The 24,334-nt window shown below is 35.4% G+C and overlaps 1 protein-coding gene across 3 annotated transcripts in view; it reads left to right on the top strand.

Moving 5' to 3' along the window:
* Nucleotides 1-24,334, top strand: part of BMP2K (BMP2 inducible kinase) — a 135,091-nt gene that overhangs the window by 54,756 nt on the left and 56,001 nt on the right. For all 3 annotated transcript variants that reach the window (XM_012805366.2, XM_023513337.1, XM_023513336.1), the window contains exons 6-10: nt 2,087-2,168; nt 6,196-6,328; nt 16,872-16,975; nt 18,664-18,743; nt 23,611-23,771. In XM_012805366.2, coding sequence (XP_012660820.2) covers nt 2,087-2,168; nt 6,196-6,328; nt 16,872-16,975; nt 18,664-18,743; nt 23,611-23,771 — 560 coding nt within the window. The remainder of the gene's footprint in view (nt 1-2,086; nt 2,169-6,195; nt 6,329-16,871; nt 16,976-18,663; nt 18,744-23,610; nt 23,772-24,334) is intronic.

The following is a 24,334-nucleotide window of genomic DNA, read 5'->3' as shown; positions in this document are numbered from 1 at the left end:
AAAAAAAAAAAAAAAGACGATTGACATCTGTATGTTTTGAACACTGTGGAAATTGAAAGTGTTAAGGCTGTATAAAATCACTATGACTTTGTCATTATATAGTGCAACGCTTTCTGCTAGAAATATGTCATACCGACTTTGTTTTCTTAATGCTGTACTTTCCATGGTTGCTAGAGTAGCTGTGAGGACCTTTTCCTGAGGTTTAGAAAGTAGAACTGTCTGTAAATTTTAGATTGCCTTAATAAAATGATGCTGAATGCAGGATGATCTTTCAGAATGAGACTTTCTAAGTAGTTGCCTTCCATTACTTCCTCACAAATTCTCAATTATTTAATATTATTTAAGAGCTATCATTTGAACTGGATTATTGTGAAATAGCTCAAATAGAGCTGGTTTTATTCTGGCCCATGTGTATAATGCTATGGGTCTCTAGACAGCATGGGCTCAAGATTAACGTAGCTGATAGTTATATTAGGTTCCCTGAAAACAAACTCTTCAGTGAATATTTAAATGTCCTGAAGACACAAGAACAATAAAGTATTGAATTGGTTTCTTAAGGATATATGTAATTTAAAATTTTCTATGTGTATATATATACACACACACACATAATTTAAAAAATTTATTAGATTATGGCTTTTAGTGGCTACTGCAGGATTCTGCTCAAGCATCTCTGGCCTGCTGGATATTTTTATTTTTGCTGTTGCCTTTTGAAATACATTTTCCTTTAAAGTTCAGGTAATTTTACATTAGCGATGAGTGAAAGCTCGTGAGGGATTCTTGTGCTTTGTGGCTCAGTTGAGGAGTTGGTGGGCTAACCATTTGTTTAATGACCAAGTATTTATCCACAGGCACACTGTGCTTGGTATGGGGGTATAGTAGTGAACAAAATCCCACCATCAGACCCTTTATGTTCTGGTTTCTTAGTAGTTCCTGAGCAGTAGTGTCATTCAGATTGTTTTATCAGTTAGAGTAATTTGGAAAATGAAGATGGTACAGTGTAGAGTTTTGTGTTATTTCTGGTAAGTGTGTAAACACTCAAATTATTCCATGGTCTAATCTGGCAATTACTGACATGGGATTTAAACACTCCTTTATTAAAATATTCCATTTGGGAGGCGCCTGTGGCTCAGTGGGCAGGGCATTGACCCCATATACTAAGGGTGGTGGGTTCAAACCCAGCCCCAGCCAAACTGCAACAAAAAAATAGCCAGGCGTTGTGGCAGGCACCTATAGTCCCAGCTACTCCGGAGGCTGAGGCAAGGGAATCGCCTAAGACCAGGAGTTGGAGGTTGCTGTGAGCTGTGTGACACCACGGCACTCCACCATGGGCAATAAGGTAAATCTCTGTCTCTACCAAAAATAAATAAATAAATAAATGAATAAAAATAAAATGTTGAATTCATTATGGATTTGGGGGTTTTGTATTGATAAATATTTATTCACAGTATCCTTTCATTCCAAATAGCGTATGATGACAGTCTGTGTGGAAGGTACTTGATGAGTGTAGTTAGCATTATGGCAACTAGATGACTTTCAAAACAACAAATATAAAAAGAGAAGGAGATTTACTACTGTGTGCAAGGAAATATGTTAGGGTCCATAAAGACAAACTTCTTAGTCAACTTATAAATTAAGTTTTTGAGAGGGTAGAAGTTTTGCTTTTAAATTAATAGACTAAAGTACTTTGATAAGGAGACTATAATAGATTATACAAGGTGGTCATAAAGTTTGTGTGTAATTTAAAATTATTGTCTATGGACACCCTATAGTATTTCACATAAAAAGTCAGGGAAAACTATTTTTAATACATTGTAATTATTTAAGATTTTCAGAATACATTAAGAAAATTAAGCTTTTATTATATCACTTGAGATGCTGTTGTGCTTGTTGAATAAAAATGTGTGTAGATGCTTTGTATGTTTAATCTTTGATTGGGTTTTTAATGAGCTTTTAAAAATAGCATATTTCTATGCAATGTTATTGAACCTAAAGATTTTTGGTAGTGTTTATGTAGAAACAATGTATTATTTGTCTTTTTTTTTTCTTTTTATATCTCCACTCCATTTCACTCATTTACTGCCAGGTATACAACTCTGTCATACAGAGCCCCTGAAATGATCAACCTTTATGGAGGGAAACCCATCACCACCAAGGCTGATATCTGGGTAAGGCCAAGAAAGGCTAAGATTTGCTCTAACCAAATGAAAAATCTGAGTTTAGTTTACTAATTTCCCCCTGGCCCCAGAAGGCATTTACTAATTGGAAGAAAGTGATGTAAAGCTGCTTATTCAGGAGAAGAAAAATACCAGTGCATTTTATCTTCTCAGCTCTGAGATGAAAAGCATATGTATCAAAAGGCAAATAAAAAACTTCTGTATAATGTAACTTTTTATCACAGTAGTTTTTGGGATTTAGATGATATATAAGTATTAACTATTTTTTATTAAATAGAATTTTGGTTGATCACAATATAGAAAAGCTGGATATAATTCAAATAATTACATATCAACTTTCTGGAGTATTTTAGGATCTTTTAAATGGAAGCTGACATGAGTATAACTTTTCTCTGATTGCAGAAACATACCATTGAGTAGCTTCTGCTCACTGAGAGTCTTTGTCATTTAGCATATTGGCATATATACATGCTTCTATCTGGATGGAGTTACTGAGATAGACCTTGTGACTTGACATAAAGCTCATCTTTGTGTGAGAATGTCAACATTTCTTTACAGCTTATTTCATAACTAAAATATGTTTCTGGTTGTATTTAATAAACTAGCAGAAGACTTTATTTGAAATGTTAAGTCATTTAAATCATCAGCAATTTAATCTTTATCTACTAGTAGTGATGATATCAGGGATGGAGGTATAAAGTTTTTTGGAAATAGTTTTAGAATATACAAAAAAGTCAAATTTATTTCATTTTTAAAACAATGTTCAAAAAGTAGTTAAGAGCATAATGTGTGAAACCAGACAAACATCTCCTTGGTTTTCTTCTTCTGGCTCCTCCCTTTTGGAGTTGAGGTGCCGAAGTCTTGAGAGACAAATATTCTTGCAAGGTAGTAAAACAAGAATAGCTGTGATGGCTTTTTTTATGTCTACATATAGTATACATGCTTTGGATTTTTAACTGTATCTATAATTAGATAAAACTGCACATACGTTTATTAGATAATTTCAGAGTGCTTATCAGTCTCCAGCTTCTATAACTCATATTTTGTTTGCTCTCCTCAGTACTAATATTTGACTCATCAAATAGCTCATGGTAAAAGTAAGGTTTATGTATAAGATAGAAGCAAACTGAATCGGATCTTAATGTATAAAATGAAGAAAAAAGAGGTGATTGTGGATGTCTTTTTCTGACATAAGTTTGTCAATGCTGTTGAATTTCATATTATCTGAAAAGAGTATTTCAATAGCAGATAAACAGTAGGCATTATACTTTGACTCGTTTTGAAACCATTGAAGGTCGATTTAAAAATTGTTCCTGGGTGGCCCCTGTGGCTCAAAGGAGTAGTGCGCTGGCCCCATGTATTGGAGGTGGCAGGTTCAAACCCAGCCCCAGCCAAAAACTGTAAAAAAAATCAACTATGTTCCCTAACATGTGGTTGTTATACACTTTAACACTCAGGAGGGAATCCTTTTTTTGGTTTATTTTTTCATAAGACTTAGTATGTGTGCAAGTTAGCACACTAAGTTGTCAGTGATACTTTTAAAAATATGTAGCACTTATAGACTTAATGTACTGGGTACTATGTCTGTGATGGATAACTTGAGTTTAGCTGTGGGATTATAGATACTAAGATTAGAATAAAAAACAAGAAAAATTATCAGAAAATAGTATCTATGTTTACATGCTTGAAAGAGGTAGAATTTTAATTTCTATGATGCTGTTTTTAATGCTTGTCTGACTTAAGCTCAGGTAAAATAGAAATATGCAACATCATCATAGGTGTGAAATCAAAAATATGTAGGGAAAAAGTCAATTCTAATTGGTCAAGAATTATATTTTTGATCTCTGAATAGGACTGATTTAGGGAATACTGATACTGGGGGCGAAGTATTTATTTAGCACTTGATATTTTGGAAAACAATTTTTTTTTTCTTTTCGGACAGGTAGTTTCCATTTTAGTTTTTTTAAATCTGGAGATCTAGGGTGCTGATTTTGTTAAGTTTTAGAAAATTCAGTAAGAGATGCTTCATTTACCTTTTAATGAAGAAAATTACAGATGGTGGTGGTCAGCTTTCACAGCCAGGTCACTTATTCCCTCCTGTTCTGTGTGCAGTTTTCCTCATATGAAATGGATAAAGAGGGAAATGGCTTTGGTGGGAAATGTTAGTATACCTCATTGTGTTTACACTGTTCAGAACAAGAGCATCTTATATTGGCATTGCTAAAATTGTTATCTGGGAAACTCCCTCTACATTTTCTCTACAAGACAGATTATGGTGCTGCAGATTTGATTGAAATGATAAAACTGGCTAAAATGGGCCAGGAAGGTGGCTCACACCTGTCTGTAATCCCAGCACTCGGAGAGGCTGAGGCAGAAGGATCACTTGAGCCCAGGAGTTTGAGGTTGCTGTGAGCGCTGTTCATTGGATTTAGCTATATAGGATTAGCCAGGTGACAGAGTGAGACTGTCTCAAAAAAAAAAAAAAAAAAAAAATTTTTTTGGGGGGAGGGGTTAAAACAGATGTTTTTGCCAAGCCTGTCATTTAGTGGAACTCAAGATATAATTTTAATGTGAATATAGTAATTTTTTTAAGTGCTGTTAGTGGAGCAAATATTCATTTGCTGTATATGTGCTGAAATTATTTTGCTTGTATTAAATAGAAAAAGTATCAGAAATCTTTTTAACTATATTGAACTGGTTATTTCTATTCAGAATATTTATAATTTTGTTATATAATCCAGTGATCTTTTCAAACTAACGTATTGAAATTTATAGAGCTTTTAAATTGTTTTTATTGGAACATTGTTGCCACTATTGAAAATAATGTTTGGTAAATTAATATTGCCAGCTCACAAGGTGTCTCAGGATGTTGTCATGATCCTTAGTGTAGTTATAAAAGTGAGTGTACTTGTTAGCTATGTTTGCCTAAATTGTTATCTAGAGAAAATTCAACAAAGGAAAGGTGATTTGCTAATTTTGAGGTAGTAAGGTCAAATTTCAGTATTGTTGATATAATTGTATACTAACTATAGGATAATTTTATACAATTTGTCTAGAATTAGAAATGCCTCTTACACACTTAAGGCCTATAGGTGACATTTCTTGTGACAAAATAATGATTCCTTGAGCCCCAAATCGCTTTTTTTGTTTTAAACTTCTTGTCAAGTTCCCGCTGTTACCAGCTTAGCACATTTCCTGTGCTACTTTTTAGATGCAATTTGTGTTTCAGGGTGTTTTGCTGTCCCTGTTAGCAAGGATGTTGATTGGCGCTATGATATTTATGAAGTAATGCAAGTTAAGCAGGCAGAACCTTTCCCTTTTGAGTTTTAATGTAGATTATCCAGGTTATAAATATAGTTAGTATAAAATGCATTGAAAATTGTACTATTAAAAATAGAGAACTTAATTTTAGTAGTATGGAGTAATGAGGTGTTTACTAAATAATCAGTAATGATGTATTGATGATTGTCTGATAATACAACTGTGCAGTCTAACTTGTGTTTGGAGTTCCAGAATTTTCAAATATACTTTACAGTGAATTTTTAAAAATGTTGTTAGAGCCTTGTACTTAAACTTTGTTGGTTATATGCTAGTTGTGTACTAAAATATATATAGAAGAAATTATAATTTTTTTTAATTGTTCGGGATTCACTGAAGGTATCGAGAACCAGGTTACGCTGATTGCATTTGTTAGCTACAGTCCCTCTTTTAATTGTGTCCCGCCTGCAAGAGGTGTGTCATTTATTCCAGAAGGAACTACACACTTCTAATTTTGGTTATGTGAACCAGTTTGCCACAGATGTGATAGAAAATCACAGAAACACAGAAATGATATTTTTTTAAAAATTAAGCATATTTGTTTAAGCAAAAATTTGTGAAAAGATTGATGTAGTTAGTATGGGAACCTTAGGGTTTTGTTTTTTCATAGTATGTTTAGTTTTGGGTTTGGGGCTATTTTTGTGTCTTGTGGGTAAGTTGATTACTTGAGCTCTAATGCTATTCCTGCTTTGTCTTCCAGGCACTGGGATGCTTACTCTATAAACTTTGTTTCTTCACTCTTCCTTTTGGTGAGAGTCAAGTTGCCATCTGTGATGGCAGCTTTACCATCCCAGACAGTTCTTGTTACTCCCATAACATGCACTGCTTAATAAGTAAGTACTTGGAAAACACATGAAAACTGTCAGATGGTGTACTCACAGCCTGTCACTTATATCTCTTTACTTAAACCTAGTCTCTTAATTTTAACATGTTACAATTTTATGAAACTATAATAAAAAAATTAAAAAAAATGTTTATAAGACTTAGAAGAATGAAAGCAGCCTGATTACTGCTTAATACATTGATGTTTTTAAGACTTAAATAAGATTTAGTGGCACACACCCCGAAGTACAGTGTCAGAAAGGATAGTTTGGTGGGCTCTCAATTCCCACAGAATACTTCAGTTTTTCTTCCAGCCTCGTTTAAGATTTTTCTCTTCTGTTTTGATGGATACTGTAATTTAACATTTTATTTATGTACATGGCAAAATTTCTGAAGAAGATGATTTGAAGGGAGGGTGAGGACTGTCAAATTTCAAAATAGATTAGGAAGCTGAAGTGTTTAAGCAGCAGCTATCAGGACTGTTTAAATCAGCATGTTTTCTAGCGTTTCTACTTTGTTTTCTGCATTTTAAATATCCCCTGTATAGTTCAGCTTAATGAAATAGAAAAGGGGGTCAGTTTAAATATATTTGATATTTATATGAGAAAGATGGCAGTTTAACTTTCTTTGCCATCTGTGGAAAAACATAAGGTGGGTCTCTACTTCATCCTTTATGCTAAAATTTCAAATAAATGAGAGATTTAAATGAAAAAAAAAATCATAAATGTACTTGAAGACCGTAGGTGTGAATATATTCATATAAGCCTAGAATGTGGAATGCATAAGCAAGGCATTATATCCCAGGAACCGTGAAAGATGTAACTTTAAACCAAGGGTCTAAAGGCCGCATGCAGCCCAGCACAAATCTGTAAACTTACTTAAAACATTATGTTTTTTGGGTAGAATTCGATCGTGCAGTTCTTGAGTATGAACTTTGTGTGACAGCGTCTCATTTGTTGCATTGCGATGTCATGTAAATTAACATGTGCGCTTGCAGTCTGTGTGCATGTGTGGCTTCAGTTCTATGCAGCATGCGGCTTCCAGTGTGTTCTCTTTGAAGCGCACAGTGGAATTGACAGCGTGAGATGTTGCCTGTGCTCGTGGTGACTTGGTGAGGCACTGAGTATCAGTCATGTTTCAAGCTACCATTGCAGTGGTAGGCATGTAATGGTATTTAGAAGTCAGGTAAGGATTCCTGTTTGAATATTCAGGGCACTTCCACGCCCTGGTGGTGTCTCACATCACCCACTGTGCTTTACAGTTGACCTTCTCTGCCTCACTCTGCACTGGCCGCTGAGATGTGAATGTCCAGACCTTGCTTTCTATTTTTCTATCAATTAATTTTCGTAATAAAAGTGAAAATTATCTATTGTTATTTTTTTAACCCCAGCATGGGGTTCTACAATGTCTCAAAACAGAACCCCCCTAAAGAAAAATTATGGATACAGGAAGATTGTTCAGTGAAAAGTGGACAGATGACTACTTTTTTGTCAAGGCAAATAGTAAGGCGCTCTGTTGAATTTGTAGGGACTTTGTGCAAGTTTTCAAAGACTGTAATTTGAAAGGCATTAATGTGAAAACACGCTGCTGAACTTGATGCGATAGGATTGCTGTAAGGATGAAATCGTGGAACTGAAAGAACGTCTGTCTTCTCAACAAAAATCTCTTTTAAAAGTTACAACTTAGATGGATTCCATTGTAAAAACTAGTTACGTGGAAGCATACATAATAGCAAAAAAAATAATGGAAACCATTTACTGATGACTTTATTAGGCAGTGTATGGAAAGCTTGGCCAATATAACTTGCCTTGGAAAAGGGGCGGGGGATATTTCTAGAATCTGTTGGTCTCACCAGACTGTAGCCAGGTGAGTTGAAGAAATTGGAAAATCTATTGAAAGAAGTTTGGAGAGTAAAAATACTATTTTTAAATTTTATACTTTGGCAATGGATGATAACACTCACCCTATAAATAATGGCTCAACTTGCCATTTCTATAGAGGTCCTGTTGACAAATATAATGCCACTGGAGAAATGGCTTCCATAGTGCTATTAAAAGATAAAACTTATCAAGAGATTTATATGAAGCAGTAAACAGTATGTTGAAGCGATTTTTTTTGTCCATTGTCAACATACCTGGTAATTGTGACTGGTCGTAGGTAAAAGAGAGAGACTTGTAAAATTAAAGGACAATGATGCAGTTACTCCCCAAAACTCACATTTGATGAAATATCTTTGCATGTTACATTGAGAAAATTTAAAAATTGATAATGTCATGCAAATCATAAGACTGTGAATTTCATAAGGCCAAGGGGTTAAATTATCACCAATTCCAGAAATTCCTTAGAAGTATTGATGCTAACTATGGCAACACCATTTATTTTTTGAAAGTAACATGGCTAAGTCATGGCCAAACTTTGAAAAGATTTTATGATTTGTGACATGTTATTAAGTCTTTTACGGTACCAAAACCCAAATTTGTGCCACAACTTGATGATGAAAACTGGCTTACAGATTTAGCATTTTTCGGGGATTTGACCATTCTTAAATTTAAATGAGTTAAATTTGCACCTTCAAGGTAAAAACCAACTTACCAATGTAAAGTTTCAAACCATAAACCATACAGCATTGCAAAAGAAACTGAAATTATAGCAAGCTCAAATTAAGGCAAACAATTTTATGCATTGTGACATATTGGCTAACACAGTCCTGTGAGCAGCAAAAAATCTGCAGCCTTGCTTTTTAATGTGATACAAAACTTTGAAAATAGATTTCAAGATTTCTGAGAAAATAGTATCTTGGTGCGTTTGTGACTCCCATTTTCAGTAGACATAAATGTTACCTGTCGATTTTCAAATGAAGTGTGTAGTCTGACATTCATCTTAAAGGAAATTTTGATCATATCTCTTTTCTGGACTTTTCTACGTCCTGTCTTTTCATAGACAAATATCCCTTGCATCACTATAATGCCTTATTCATGGCATTGCTTTTTGGCAGCACTTGTTTTTGCAAGCAGCTATTTTCAGAATAAAGCACATTAAGGAAAAGTTAGAATCGATACATCTGATAAGCACCTTGGGAGCTCAAGAGAATTGCAGCTCCTTCCATTGAACCAGTGATTGCTGCAAAATTCCTCAAATACAGTATCACATATCACTAGTTTTATGCTGCCCACTTTTCTTTTACTTTGATAATAAAAATATCAAAAGAACCTAAAGAGCCAGGCGCAATGGCTCACACTTGTAATCCTAGCACTCTGGGAGGAGGAGGCAGGCGGATTGCCTGAGCTCCGGAGTTCAAGATCAGCCTGTGCAAGAGCAAGACCTTTTTTTTTTTTAGCATCTCTTAAAAAGAAAAAAAAGCAGGGCATTGCGTTAGGCACCTGTAGTCACAGCTATGTCGGAGGCTGAGACAAGAAACCAAAGACATTTCATTACTTAGATGTTTACATTTTTTATATTAGTAGTCACAAACTTAAGACCTGCTTGACAATTTTAGAAGACTCTTTAAAAGGCTGCCTCATAATTAGGATTATGATGTGATGACTTTTGGCTTACCTCTCATGTTGGATATCCTGACAGTTATGCATGGAGATTTTATTTTGCTCATCAAGACTCATTAGTGTTGGTGCATTTCACATGTGGCCTAGGACACCTCTCCTTCTAGTGTGTGTGACCCACAGAAACCAAATGGTTGCAAACCCCTGTTTTAAACCATTAAGAGTTCCCTCAAACATAGGAACCCCAGCATATAGTCACATGATAAATAGCAGGTATTTGTTACATATTTGACAAAAGGCCAACTTACATAAATGCATAGGATTTGTATAAATCAAAGTGAAAAGTATAAATACTTCAGAAGAAAGGTCAGTGGTGGTCAAAAGAAAAACAAGTATGAAGGAAAAGTGGAGTCTCACTTGTGATTTAATTTGCTTGTTGTAATAACATTATTTTCTTGTGTTTAGTTTTTTTTCCTTTTCTGCATATGTGTGTATATGTGGGAAGTGTGTGTGTGAAATGGGAAGGTACAAAGATAAATACTATTGATCTTTTTAGGATGTGATTGGAGATTAATTGATGCTTTATATGGTACATAATTATGCTTTTGTTTGTTAATAAATGCAGCTTTTAGTTTTTATCATTACTAGTATAGATTTGACTGTGTATTAATGTCTTTGAACTTTTTGGACTTTAGTTTTTAAATGTTGTATTGAGTAGCAAAAGCTTAATAAAGTACAGATTCTTAACACCAGAACATATTTACCTACAATACAGTATGTGTTAGAAAACTCTTAGATCCTTTGCCTTTTCATGCTTTACATTGTAACATGCAGCCTTGCCTGTTTCCTCCCATCCTGTTTAGGTATCTTTGTGTTTATAATATGTGATTAAAATTGCTGTTAAATAATTTCTACAATCAGAAAACCAGGAATTGCCTAGTTTTGTTCAGTTTTTAAACTTTTTATTCAGTTGTCTATTCATACAATATGGTTGTTCTCACATTTTAATATGGGATAAAGCATTAAAGATAGACCTTTTCAGTATTAATGATAATACTGATGCTGTTTGTTATCTGTTTTATATTACTTAGAATTTTCCAAAATGTAATAGCCATGACAAGTCTTTGTTAAAATTGTCGGATTTGTGGTTACCTAAGCGTTTGAATATACTTTTGATTATCCCCACTGTAGGTCATGGGTAATTATTACCATGTTGTCCATGAAGCCTGGTTTAACTATTAATTTCACATTTGTTTACTGTAGACTTTCCTTCATAAATGTAGCTGAGTTAATTATTTAGAATTGTTCTTCTTTTGTTAACTTTCCCAATAGACGCTTAAGGAGGGTGACGTGGGGGAGGAGGAGAGACACTTTCCATTTCTATATCCAAGAGTTGAAAAGAACTTGGAGAACCATGTGCAGGAGAGTAAGAAGCATATAAGATTACCAGATAGTTAGGAAGAATGAACCAACAGTGGCTGCCTCACTTTTCTCTTAGCTCCTGTGTTGCAAGGTGGTTAAGAAAGTACTTTGTGGGGATTGGAAGTCCTCAGGGCCATGCAGCCTTGGTTTGCGTCTTCTGTCGTGTACCTGGTGTGCAACACGGGTCACTTCTGTTCATCTCAGACTTTCCATTTCTATACAGTGGGCATATTAGAGTTCTTGTGAGAATTAAACGAATTATGAAAAGTACTTTTTACTGAAAGGTGGCCTTTCGTCCTGCTGTCATTACTACTGTGACAGTTACCACCACGTTGACTACTGGTGTCAGTACTGCAGTTCTTCCTGTGCTGACTTGATTTCTGATTTAAGGTACTCATTGGGGTGTACTTTCTCTGCAGAAATTTCTTTGGAAGCTTTGAAACACAACTCAGATTTGTGGGTCAGAGGTGGCTCTACCAAAGGTGTACTATAAATTATCATATATTCTAGGATATTCTGTTAACTGTAACTGCTAAGATTATTTTTCTCATCTCTATTTAGTGCAGTAAAGGTAGTGATTCAACACCAGGAAAAAGCTTTGTGTTCCCTGCTCTGGGATCTTTTCATTTGCTGATGCTTATGGTTTATCTTAGCTCTGCAGCTCACTTATTGGGGTAAATTTATTTTAATATCTATATTATAGGAAACCAGGAATTTACTTCCTTGCTTAAATACATTTGAATTTGCTATTGAAATTTAATAATGTATTTGAATATAGACAGAACAGTGCAACAAATTTCACGTGCTGTCGCCCAGCTTCAGTGATTACCAATTCATGCCAAGCTCGTGTCATCTTAGGACGTCCCTGCCCCGTGCTCCTCTTCTGTATTATTTTTGAGAAAAATATCAGGCATTCTATAGTACCTTTAAAAAGAAATCAAAGATCAAGGAAGGATTTCCTTGGAGATTTTCACTCTTTAGTCCTAGACGGATGTAGAGAGAGGGCTCTGATTATTAATTTGAGGAATAGTTACTAGAACTATCCCAAATATACTATCCTGGCAAATATGTCTGTGCATGTTACGCCGCTTAGTGTTTTAGTTATAATTGAACATGTTTATCATTAGCTGTAAAGTTTGGTTTCATTTCAGAAGTTCATAGAATAAGGTTTGTAGAATAAATTTACTAATGTAAATTTCTATAATCTATATGTTAATAAATAAAAATAATCATGAAATATTTATGGTTGCAAAATTAAAGTGGATATATCTCTGTTCAGGGAAATTATTGTAAATATAATAACTGGAAATCTGTAGGAAAGAAAAAGTATCTTTGTGGTATGGGAGGAAAAATGTTAAATTTTAAGCAGGAACATTCTTTTGAGGTTTTTGTCCCAGGCATTTTCCTTTTAGATCAGAGATGCTGGCTTAATTTTATTCTAGGCCCAGGAATGGATCTATTGCTTTGTACAACTTGAATGGTAACTAATTTGGGGTTTGGGTTCTTGATTAAACCATAATAACAACTGCAGCACAGCTCCCTTAGCTATTATTATTTTGGAATGCACAGAGATGTTGTACTTTAATATGTAATAAGTATAAATATAGTTAATTCAGCTCCTTCAGGTAAATGTTTTTTAAACTGGAAATGTGTGATACACGAATAGAAAATACTGTGGTGGTTTAGTTGTCTACTACCTGCAGGGTTCAGGCTGTTCTTAGATTGCATTACTAATGTTTGTGTCAATAGAAAGATTTACAAACAGAAATAGCCTTTCATTTCTGTGGCTAAGTTTTAAAAAGTTGCTTTTATATTTATAGTAGACTCCAAGATAGTGGTAATGGTCTTGTGATGATTCACATGATCACAGGGGTGTATTCTAGCTTCTCTGCTTTTTTGTATTATTTTTAAATGTAATTACTTGATTTTACTTTTATATGAACTGGACATAGGTATTTCTTTTTTTTTTTTTTTTTTTTTTGAAACAAAGCCTCAGGCTGTCCCCCTGGGTAGAGTGCCGTGGCATCACAGCTCACAGAAACCTCCAACTCCTAGGCTCAAGCAAGTCTCCTGCCTCAGCTTCCCAAGTAGTTGGGACTACAGGCGCCCGCCACAACGCTCGGCTATTTTTTGGTTGCAGCAGTCATTGTTGTTTGGCGGGCCCGGGCTGGATTCGAACCCACCACCTTAGGTGTATGTGGCTGGCGCCTTAGCTGCTTGAGCCACAGGTGCTGAGCCTACATATGTATTTCTTAATCCATTTCTTTTCCTCAAGAATATATATTTTTGTAGATTATATGGCTTTATTGTGATCAAGTAGGAGTTAATGAAACACTATTCCTGAGGTTTAATTATTGTGAGAGAAAATGGCTTTGGACAAATCACTTAAAACTTAAGTCATCTTGATAGACTTCATCTTGAGGTCATCTTGCCTTGTTGTTTGGCTGGATTAAATCTGGTGCCTCTATACCTGAGTTTATATCATTTTAGTCATCCAAGGGTACATTTCTCAACCCATTCACCTGAAATATTTAAATTAAAATTAATTGCTTAAAGATGCCTTAGTATATTTTTTCCTTTTTCCTTTTTAAAGCCTGTTTATATTAAATTTAGAAGTATTCAGAGATGAAATTGAAGCCACATTCTACCTCTGGGTTTGGGGTATGATTATTAATCTTTTCATACTTTGAATTTAGAACAAAATCAGAAGTGGAGCATTTTTGTTACGACTTGGTATACAAATGCACATGTAAAATGTGTCAGGCTTCATGAAACATTGCTTGTTCTTACCACATTAAGGCACTCTAATATTTCCTATTCTGTTTATTAAAATAAATACTAGTCATCAGTGCAGACAGACAGACTACCCTGGCTTCAGCAGGTGCGTTCCCACAGGGAAACACGAGTGGGGAAATTGGAGGGCCTTTTGTTTGCTTATAAGGTAACATGGATTGGCCTTCCCTTTGACTCCCTGATTATTAGAGGCTATGGTGTCACACTTGAGAGAGAGGATTACTCATACCATACTGGTATGGATTAGAACATGAAATTTCAATTTATTTTTTCTCAATGCTTAACTGCTGTCGGAAAAAAAATACAGGATTGCTTGGAGAATCATTGTTTCTCTCTAGATACAAGTCAGGCCACCAAAGAAGTGTTATCATACACCACACTGTTCTCTGCCCTTTAGAATTTTGTACTGAACTGCATTTAGGTGTTAAGCCCCTCGTCTGCTCTGGAGAGGTGCACAGCCCTCGGTCACCCAGCGCGGTTCCAGAAAGATACTGTTCCCTCCAAGTGAGCCATCTCTGAAAGACTCCAGGGACAATTTGCTTTCCACTTGCAGTATCAGGAAGGTGTTTTTTCTTAGCGCCTGATTTGTTTTTGTGTTAGGGACACTGTGATTCATGTAGTGGATCATGTTGCCCTATTTATAGTGACAGCTGGAAGTGGAGAGCTAGATTTGAGCCTGCATTTAGGATCAAATCATAGGTACTTTGGTTACTGACCTCATTCTCTTGGTGCCCTCCACCCCCTCAGCCATTACTTTCCCATTAGTCCTAATTTTCTCGTATACTTAAAAAGCTTACATATGCCATTTCAAGTTCTTTATAGATACTTATAATTAGCTACTGTTGAAATTAGATTTTATTTTATTTACTTATTTATTTTTTTGGCCAGGGCTGGGTTTGAACCCACCACGTCCGGTATGTGGGGCCAGTGCCCTACTCCTTTAAGCCACAGGTACCACCCTGAAGTTAGATTTTAAAAGACAAATTTAATTGTTAGAATAGAAAAATAAGATCTTTAAGTTTGTGAATTTGACAGGTTTCTTTGTTTTTGAACATTAAGCATTTATTGTTAAAAGTGTGTTTAAATTTATTCCCATTTCATGTACTATTATTACTTTTAAAACATCTAATACCTGTTGGCATCAAGATAAAATATGATTTGTTATGGAGGATAAAATAAACCTTGTAGATCTTTCAAGTCTTTAGAAGTTGAATAAAAAGTAGTAAATATTAGAATTAAAATGTTTTTAGTTATTGCAATCTAAATGAATAAATACAATTGTAAAAATCAACTTTTGTAAGTGATATATGTTAGCATTATAAATATATAAAATCAGTTTTCATGCAGAATTGTTGTACATTTTTTTGTTTTTTGCAGTTTTTGGTCGGGGCTGGGTTTGAACCCGCCACCTCTGGCATATGGGGTTGGTGCCCTATTCCTTTGAGCCACAGGCGCCACCCAAATTGTTGTACTTTCTTAAGCTGAGCCCAGAATCCCCCAAATAAATTTGTAAGTTTTATGCTCAGTATCACCTGCCACGCAGCTATAGTTTAGCTAAACCAAGTTAATTTTGTTGCTACAGATATGTTGAACATTCTTTGTTCCAAATATTGCTTAAATTTGAAGGAAAGGTTTAATTCACTTTCATTTATAATTTTATCTTACCCATTTATGTATTTAGACTTTTCTGTTTTGTTAGCAAATTTCAGAATGTCCTTTAATGCCTTAAATTTTATATTTCAAATGGTTTTAAAGTGACTTAAGCATTATAAAACATTAGAGTTAATGAAGAAGAGTTAGACATGGAGCTGTCTTAACAAAATATGAATTGTTCAGTTGTGAAACTGGTTATAAATGTAACCTTCTTCTGTTAAAAATCACCCAAGAAATGGACAAGTGGCAGTAGATATTTAGTTAGATATTTGGTTACTAAAAAGGCCAGACATTTCAAGCAGTGCTATGAGGTGGGTGTCAAATCTATTCATAATAAAACCATAAAACTCTGCTCATGGCTCTGAACACGATATAAATTACATGTTAAGGTATAGAACTGTGGGCTCGGCGCCTATCGCTCAACCGGCTAAGGCGCCAGCCACGTACACCTAAGGTAGCGGGTTCGAATCCCCAGCCTGGACCCGCCAAACAACAATGACGGCTGCAACCAAAAAGTAGCCAGGCGTTGTGGTGGGCACCTGTGGTCCCAGCTACTTGGGAGGTGGAGGCAGGAGACTCGCTTGAGCCCAGGAGTTGGAGGTTGCTGTGAGCTGTAATGCCACGGCACTCTACCCAGGGGGACAGCTTGAGGCTCTGTCTCAAAAAAAAAAAAAAAAAGGTATAGAACTGTGGTGAATATTATTAGCATTAGTATGGGAAGAAAGCATATTTTTGGTGCCAATCCCGTATTACTTTAAATAGATTCTAAAGTACATAATTTAGCCTTTTCTTAAAGATTCAGAATCATTTAAAAGTAATAGAGGTATTTTATATAATTGTGAGAATTATTTTGAAGGACCCTCCACTATGGCCGTGGAACTTGGTTAAGTAATTCCCCAGTGTTCACTAAACTCACTTTTTCATATTTCACTATTTCAAGATAATACTCATATTTGTCATTCATACTTTTGGTGCAGAGCTATTCTATGACTAATCTGCCATTAGCTTGGGATAATGCTTTTAATCTTTTATTTTATAAAATACTGATTTTCTATAACCATTAAAGTTTGGTAGAATTATTACTGGTCTTAGAATGGAACATAAAATATATATATTTTTATCCTTATAATTTACACCTAAGTAGCAATCTGTGTTTTGTAAAACTTAACATCTTGATCTATTCTTGCAGGGTTCATGCTTGAACCAGACCCAGAACGTAGACCTGATATATTTCAAGTGTCATATTTTGCATTTAAATTTGCCAAAAAGGATTGTCCAATCTCCAACATCAACGTAAGTAGTGTTCCATGAAGACTATGAATTCAAAATCCAAATTTTTGTATGTTGATATTATACACACACACATATGTTTGGAGTTACTTGTTTCATGACCATGGTTTGATAGTGTTTGATTGTGTTTTTGGTATAAAGCCACAGTACCCAAACTGTGCACCTATTCTGCAGTTTTGTGTTTTGAGGAAAACACAGTGACATCTGTTTGAAGCAGCACAAACTAATTTTATTAATTTATTTGGGCCTAAGCATTTAATGAACAGGAAAATTAGATTTGGGTTTTTTTTTTCCCCCCTGGCCTAGATGTGCCCTGAAAAAAATCGGTGAGACACTAAGCACATTATTATCTGAGAAAGCTTGAAAACCTTTTGTGTAAAAAACACAGGCACTGTAAAAACAGAAGGACCTGGGTTCAATTCTGTCAGTCAGTGACAGATTTTATACTCTTGGGGAGTTACTTAATGTCTGTTTCTTTTTTTATAAAATAGGGATAGTAATTGTAAGGATTACATGTAACGCCTTAGTACCTAGTCCATAGAAGATGCTTAGTTGGTGATACCTAATGTCACTGAAGGGCTTTGAATTATATTCGCTGAACTGCTTTAGGTGTACGGCAGTCTCTGCTTGTTTCAATGAAGGTTGATAATGTAATACAGCATGTTCAAGGCCAAAGTACACTGACATGTAGGACATTCTTGTTCTCCTTATAATTTTCTTTCAAAGTATCCTGACACCAAGGACATTCTTGTTATTCCTATAGTTATAGGAATAATTGTATTTATCTCTGTAATTGTCCCATTTGTTATAAAGGAAATAAGGACTATTGCTAGAGGCCTAGAGACACAGATTTAATGGCTTACAAGATTAAAATTATTTGAATGTTTATTTTCTACATGTAGAACATTAAAAATAAATGCAACTAGAAAAAGTAATGAGGGTTGCTAGAATCATCACTGACTTTCAAGCTGTTTTCAACGTCATTGCGATCCTTCTGGCCTGACTTGTTCTTATAAGGTTTCCTTTATGTGTAACTTCAGTCATCCCAGTAAGAAATGGTGCTTTATTGTTTTTTGAAGGCCTTACTGTATTCATGTAATATTTTCTCTCTTGAAGCTGAAAGTTTGAAAGTTAGAAAGTTATGCCATTCTAACATTCTAGTAAGGAAAGTCGATTTGACGGTGGATTTTAAGCTTTTTATTTAGCAAGCATTTATTGAGTACCTACAATGATGCAAACATGGGGCATAAACAAATGAGTAAGGCCTTAGCCTCATTTTTTTAAACTTGATGTGAATGTCATGAAAATCGTTTGTTAGTATTTAGAAAGAAATGCTCTATTCTTATCCTTGGTGTTAGCTGCTTTTTCTAAAATGCAAAATAGTCACTGATTTAAGGAATAGTATAATATAATTTTTCTTTTACCCAAGATTTGTCAACAATGATATTTTCTGCTTACTCTCCAAGGGTTTCTGTGGAACATGAACATGAAAGTGACGTTTGTGTAACATGCAGTGATGTCTACAGATTAGATCCGGCAAATACGTGGGAATGATTTGTAGCTATCTCATGGGAAAGTGATAGTAACTCATAGACAGTGCTTTTTAAATTCAATAATATGTCCACAGTTAAAAAAAAACTTCCTGAAATTAAAAACTGAAAAGTTTTATTTATGTTTCTTTTTCTTCCAAGAATTCTTCTATTCCTTCAGCCCTTCCTGAACCCATGACTGCTAGTGAAGCAGCTGCTAGGAAAAGCCAGATAAAAGCCAGGTAGGCAAAGTCATGCTAAAAGTGAAAAGGCATTTTTTAAAAAAAGTCAGTCTCATTTTTTAATGCTAGCAAATGTCATTGATTAAATATCTTGATCTCCACACCCTCCCAAAAAATGTTGTGTTGCTTATTGAATATGGTATGGTTTAAATAGTATGAAGTCTGCTTTTTAAAATAATTAGATATAGGGTTTGACATCAGTCTCACTTGAACTATTTGAGCAATAAAGACGTGATTATTTAACTTAAAATGTTACAGTGAGTCTTTTTTGAGGGGCTTGCCATTATTTTCATCACATAGCAACTTTAACTTAGGAAATTTTATGTTTTGAGTTTGTAGCTACTTTGCTCATTTTTAAATTTAAAGGAAAAATATAGGTTTTTTTTTTCTTTTGAGACAAAGCTGTTGCCCTGGGTAGCGTGCCCTGGCATCACAGCTCACAGCTTAAGTGATCCTCTTGCCTCAGCCTCCCAAGTAGCTGGGACTACAGGCGCCTGCCACAATGCCCAGCTGTCTTTTTTGTTGCAGTTGTCATTGTTATTTTAGCTGGCCCAGGCCAGGCTCGAACCTGCCAACCTCAGCGTATGTGGCTGTCACCCTGCCCACTGAGCTATTAGCAATGCCCGAAAAATACAGTGCTTATAGGCAACTACAATATGTATAATGTGTATGTAGTTTGTAGAATTTATAATGAGTGATTATAATTATAGGACTTTTTAAGACTGGTAAAGAGATTAAGTGCAGTGGTTTAGGCTTATAATCCCAGCACCATGGGAGGCTGAGGTAGAAGGATCACTTGAGGCCAGGAGTATGAGACCAGCCTAGGTAACATAACTGGTTCTTGCTACTTGGAAGGGAAGGGGAAGTAGGAAGATCACTCAGGAGCTCAGGAGGTCAAGGCTGCAGTGAGCTATGATTGTGTTACCGCACTCTATCCTGGGTGACTGAGCAAGACCCCCAGGAAGGGAGGAAAGAAAGGAGGGACATACCTCAGTAAAATTAGAAAATCTTATTTTTCATAGTTATTTACTATATATAAAGCTTGAAATGTATTATGTAGCTTAAGCTCTGACTAATAATGATCCCCCCCCACATGCTTTTCTTTTAAACTTAAAAGTTAATAAATAAGACTGTATCTTGGATTATATTAGTATAATATTCCTTTGGGGGAGATTTCTTGCTTGTGGAATATGATGTAGTTTAAATAGCAAGTATGAAGGTATTTTCCATTTTATCTTAATTTTTGCAAAGTATTTTATTTGACATAAAATACAAAAAAAGGTATTTGTCAAGTATCTTTTATATGCAGGATATATAATAGGAACACAAAGAAAGGAGCACTCCTTTCCAATGAGTTGGAAAGACATTCTAATTGACAAGTTAATAGTTAAACAGCTTGCTAGGCATCAGGCTGCTTTGAGAGGGTGGGAGGAAGGCTGCTCCCAGAATGCTTTTCCTGGGGTGAAGATGTTGTATTTTTCCTTGAATGACCTGGAAAGGTCGAGAGCGAAACTATAGCAGGCAGGCAATTCAGGCAAGAAGAATGGTCCCTGTGAAGTTAAAGGCTGGAGCATGAGGGGACGTATGCTGGAGTGGGGAATGAGGCTAGGTTGGTAGGCAAATGCCAGCCACAAGCAACTTTGTTTATATATTACGCTGAGAAATTTAGACTTTGGCTGTTAGGCCAGTGAATTTTCAGTCTTCCAATAAATTCCATTTGGGACTTGGTGTGAGAGTGTTATAAATATCTGTTATTTATAAATTTTGAAAATATTTGTGAAATGGCTTGGTTTTGTAAAAAATGTAGCATCACTATAAAAATCATTCACTTGAATTTCAAAATACTCTCTTGAAAGGAAGGAGTGAAGTTGCATGTAACTTGCAGGAATCGCATGACCAACAATCTGTCGTATTTATGACATAGCTTAATTCGCATCTACTTTTATAGGGGTAATTATGAATTATTATAGGATTTGCCAGTTGAATTTTATTATGTTTTTTATAATTTATCATTAATAAGAAGATAAGTGCTGATTTAGAAAACATGAATCAACTGAATGATTTGAGTATCCTTTCACCATGACACAAGCAACTGTAAAATTATCAATTATTGGTCAATAATGTAAATTTACTTTTTATGAATAGTATTAATGAAAACTTTAAAAATTTGAATGTGTACTAAACTTAATATTTAAAAATTAAGTTAAAAGTTTTTTCATGTAAAAGACTTATTTCGGGGAAGGTAGAGCTCTTCTAAAGCAAGGGTCCTCAAACTTTTTAAACAGGGGGCCAGTTCACTGTCCCTCAGACCATTGGAGGGCCGGACTGCGGACACAGAAACAGTCAGCTGCTAAGCAGGACAGGCAGCAGTGGCAAAAACACCCGGCGGGCTGGGGACGCCTTTCAACTAGTTTCAAAAACTAGTTTCATTATTCATGTTTTCAAAAAGATTTCCTGGGTATTATGCAGTTGTCGTGTCTTCAGTCTGTGGCACTCTGCTTTGCTTCTTAAAAACTCCCATCTCGGCTCTGCGTCTGTGGTTCAAGTGGCTAAGGCGCCAGCCACATACACCTGAGCTGACGGGTTTGAATCCAGCCCGGGCCTGTAAAACAACAATGCCAGCTGCAACCAAAAAATAGCCAAGTGTTGTGGTGGGTGCCTGTAATCCCAGCTACTTGGGAGGTGGAGGCAGGAGACTCACTTGAGTCCAGGAGTTGGAGGTTGCTGTGAGCTCTGATACCACAGCACTCTACCCAGGGGGACAGCTTGAGGCTCTGTCTCAAAAAACAAAACAAAATAAAAACTCCCATCTCCATGAACTTTGCATGTACATGTGGGACTAGTCTGAGTTTTGGGAAGATCATTCAGGTGATAGAGGAGGAAAGAAAAGCAGGGAAGCAGATTCTACGCTACGCTGTGACTGTTGTAAGAGCCCGGGTGAGGCTGGGCCGCATGTCAGTGCAGTCATTACTCTTCTCTCTTAGTTTTGTATCTTCATTTTGCTTACTGTATCCAGGCCGGCATTTGCTTCCCATTCCATCACACCGAAAAAGCCTGGTTTCTTTCTCAATGTCCAGTGGAATCAAATTTATTTTAAAATTTTTCAAATTTTAATCCCCATTTCCTACCTGAAACCTTCTCTAGACAAATTAGGGTAAAGGTACACTTACTTCTCTGTACAACTAGCTTAGCACTGATTATTTTTGCTGTATTGTATTTTGTTGTTTTTTTAAACTGTGTGCCACATCTTTCTACGTATACTGTAAATTCTTTGAAAATTAGGATGCTGTGTTATTTTTTTGGTAGATACCAAGAAACAGGTAATAGATATTGGAGCGTTGGCGAAATAAGTGCCATTACATTTGAGCAGACTCTGCAGACTTTTCCTATGCTTTCGAGAGCTTTTGCTATGTGTATGTGTGCTGTGAATATTTAAAGAGTGCTTTAGACTAGGAACAAGGCAGAGTTAGGTCAGGCCTGTAGTACCCACTAATAAAGAACAGAAAGATTGTATACAGTATTTTCCCCAAATTACTTGAATTTAGGGAGTATAGCATTGGTTTTAATGCCACATCAATAATTTGAAGTCAGTAAATACTTACCATTAAATGAGATGTAATTGATGATATGTATATATGAGTTTTTAGTGCACATCCGTTGTTTATATGATTTGCATCATTTCAGCATGTATACATAATAAAAAAAGCACATGTACATAATACAGCATTATACATAATATTTCTATGATTTTCTAAACTCTTTTGATTCATTTTTGCTTCTCTTGGAAAGAGAGTTGTTAGCCAGGCTCCCTCTTGTGGTACATACAGATACTCAGGAAGAACTACATTTACAGTCGTAGAGAAGCAAGTGCCCCAGATGTTTGCTCGTAAATCAAGTGCACGTAAAAATTTTAAGTATTAAATCGCTTGAAAATGTGGTAAGGGAGCTTAATAAAGAGATTTTATTGAAAATCCTGTTGGAAAGTGAACATATGGCCCTATTAAAAGTATTTGAGTTTTTATACTTAATTTATAGAAAGCACAGTTGATAAATAATTTAAGTTAAACATTTTACTTGTCTTTTTTTTTTTTTTTGGAAAAGGACAAGCAAATGTTTGTGTCTTCTCAGATTTATTGTCTTTTGATTTAAAAACTGTGTGCTTATCACTCAGCTAACCACATCTGGGGCCTAAATTAAGTCCTAATGGGAAAAGTTTTGTGTAATTTCTATTCAGAGTTTTAAATAAAGCATATTTAAAGATCCAAGAAGTTAAATACGGGTAGGTGGTTTCACCTGCTAAAAGCTTTGGCTTCTTTCGTTTTATATGTTGTAGGGTACAGTCTCCTCTCTTCTCTCCTCTCTTTCGTTTTATATGTTGTAGGGTACAGTCTCCCCTCTTGTCTCCTCTCTTCTCTCATTTTCAAAGTCTTGAGTCCGAGGTAGGAGAGATTGTTTCCTTCTGTTTCTTGTTGTTTCTCTGACTGATTCATAGAGTTGGTTTTCAGTTTTCTCTAAAACCTCATGAAAAAGATTGTTTGTTTCCTTTTAATATCGTTTTATCACCTTAAAAGAAGATAGGAAAGCAAATAAAATAAAACTAACCATTTTTCTTAAAATAGTACACTATTATTTATGGTCTGCCATTGAAGCTGGCAGAAAAGAGCACAGTCCCAGTTTCATTTCATTTGATTTCCTATGTTCTTTAAACATTTAGTATTTGAGAGTGAAACCTAGGAGAGAGCTGTGAGGACTAACGTGACCAACAATAATTAAAACCCATGTAGTGGATTACATACTTTATGGAACAAATAGTAAATTAGATATAATCCCAGTGTTTGGAATGAAGTTTTTTTTGTTGTTGTTGTAGAATAACAGATACCATCGGACCAACAGAAACCTCAATTGCACCAAGACAAAGACCAAAGGCCAACTCGACTGCTGCCACTCCCAGTGTGCTGACCATTCAGAGTTCAGCCACACCTGTTAAAGTCCCTGTTCCTGGTGACTTCGGTAACCACAGACATAAAGGTAACACAGCCCTGCCGACTCCATCCCTTTATAGTTAACAGAGTTAAGCCTTGTATGGTTTGATTTCCTAAGGGCATAAGTTGCTGAGAAACTTAAAATTACAAGGCAGATAAGTTTAAGAAATTTTCTACATAGGTCTCATCCACTCAGTTGTTTTTCCTAAAGTTGTAGGCAAAGGAAAATGACTGGCAATATAAAAGTATGGTACTAAAAGCTCACAATTGCTTTGATTCTGTAAATATGAACTCTTATCCCTAGAGTCGAGTCATCAGCTAGGAGGGTTTGAGATTGGTTATAAAGTTCAAGGTATAGAAAATTCTTTGTTGCGTTGGAAAAGAGGAAGTTGAAACTCTAGCCTTACAAAGTTCCAAGTCTTCTCCCTGAGTGGAGAGCCTTGACAGGGGAGTGTATCGTGAACCATATGGACATTACAGAATAAAAGCTTGTCATCTTACCTGGTTTTGAGAAAAATAGTTTTTCTAATCTAAAATATCTTATAAGCATCAGTCTGGTACTAAAAAAAATAGTCCCCCAAGGAAATACCTCTTTTTTTTTTTTTTTTT

This window comes from Otolemur garnettii, unplaced genomic scaffold, assembly GCF_000181295.1.
Source record: "Otolemur garnettii isolate 467f Iridium unplaced genomic scaffold, OtoGar3 scaffold00039, whole genome shotgun sequence".
Lineage (NCBI taxonomy): Eukaryota > Metazoa > Chordata > Mammalia > Primates > Galagidae > Otolemur > Otolemur garnettii.
Note: the sequence above shows the minus strand (reverse complement) of the source record. Positions and strands in the feature narration are given on the sequence as shown.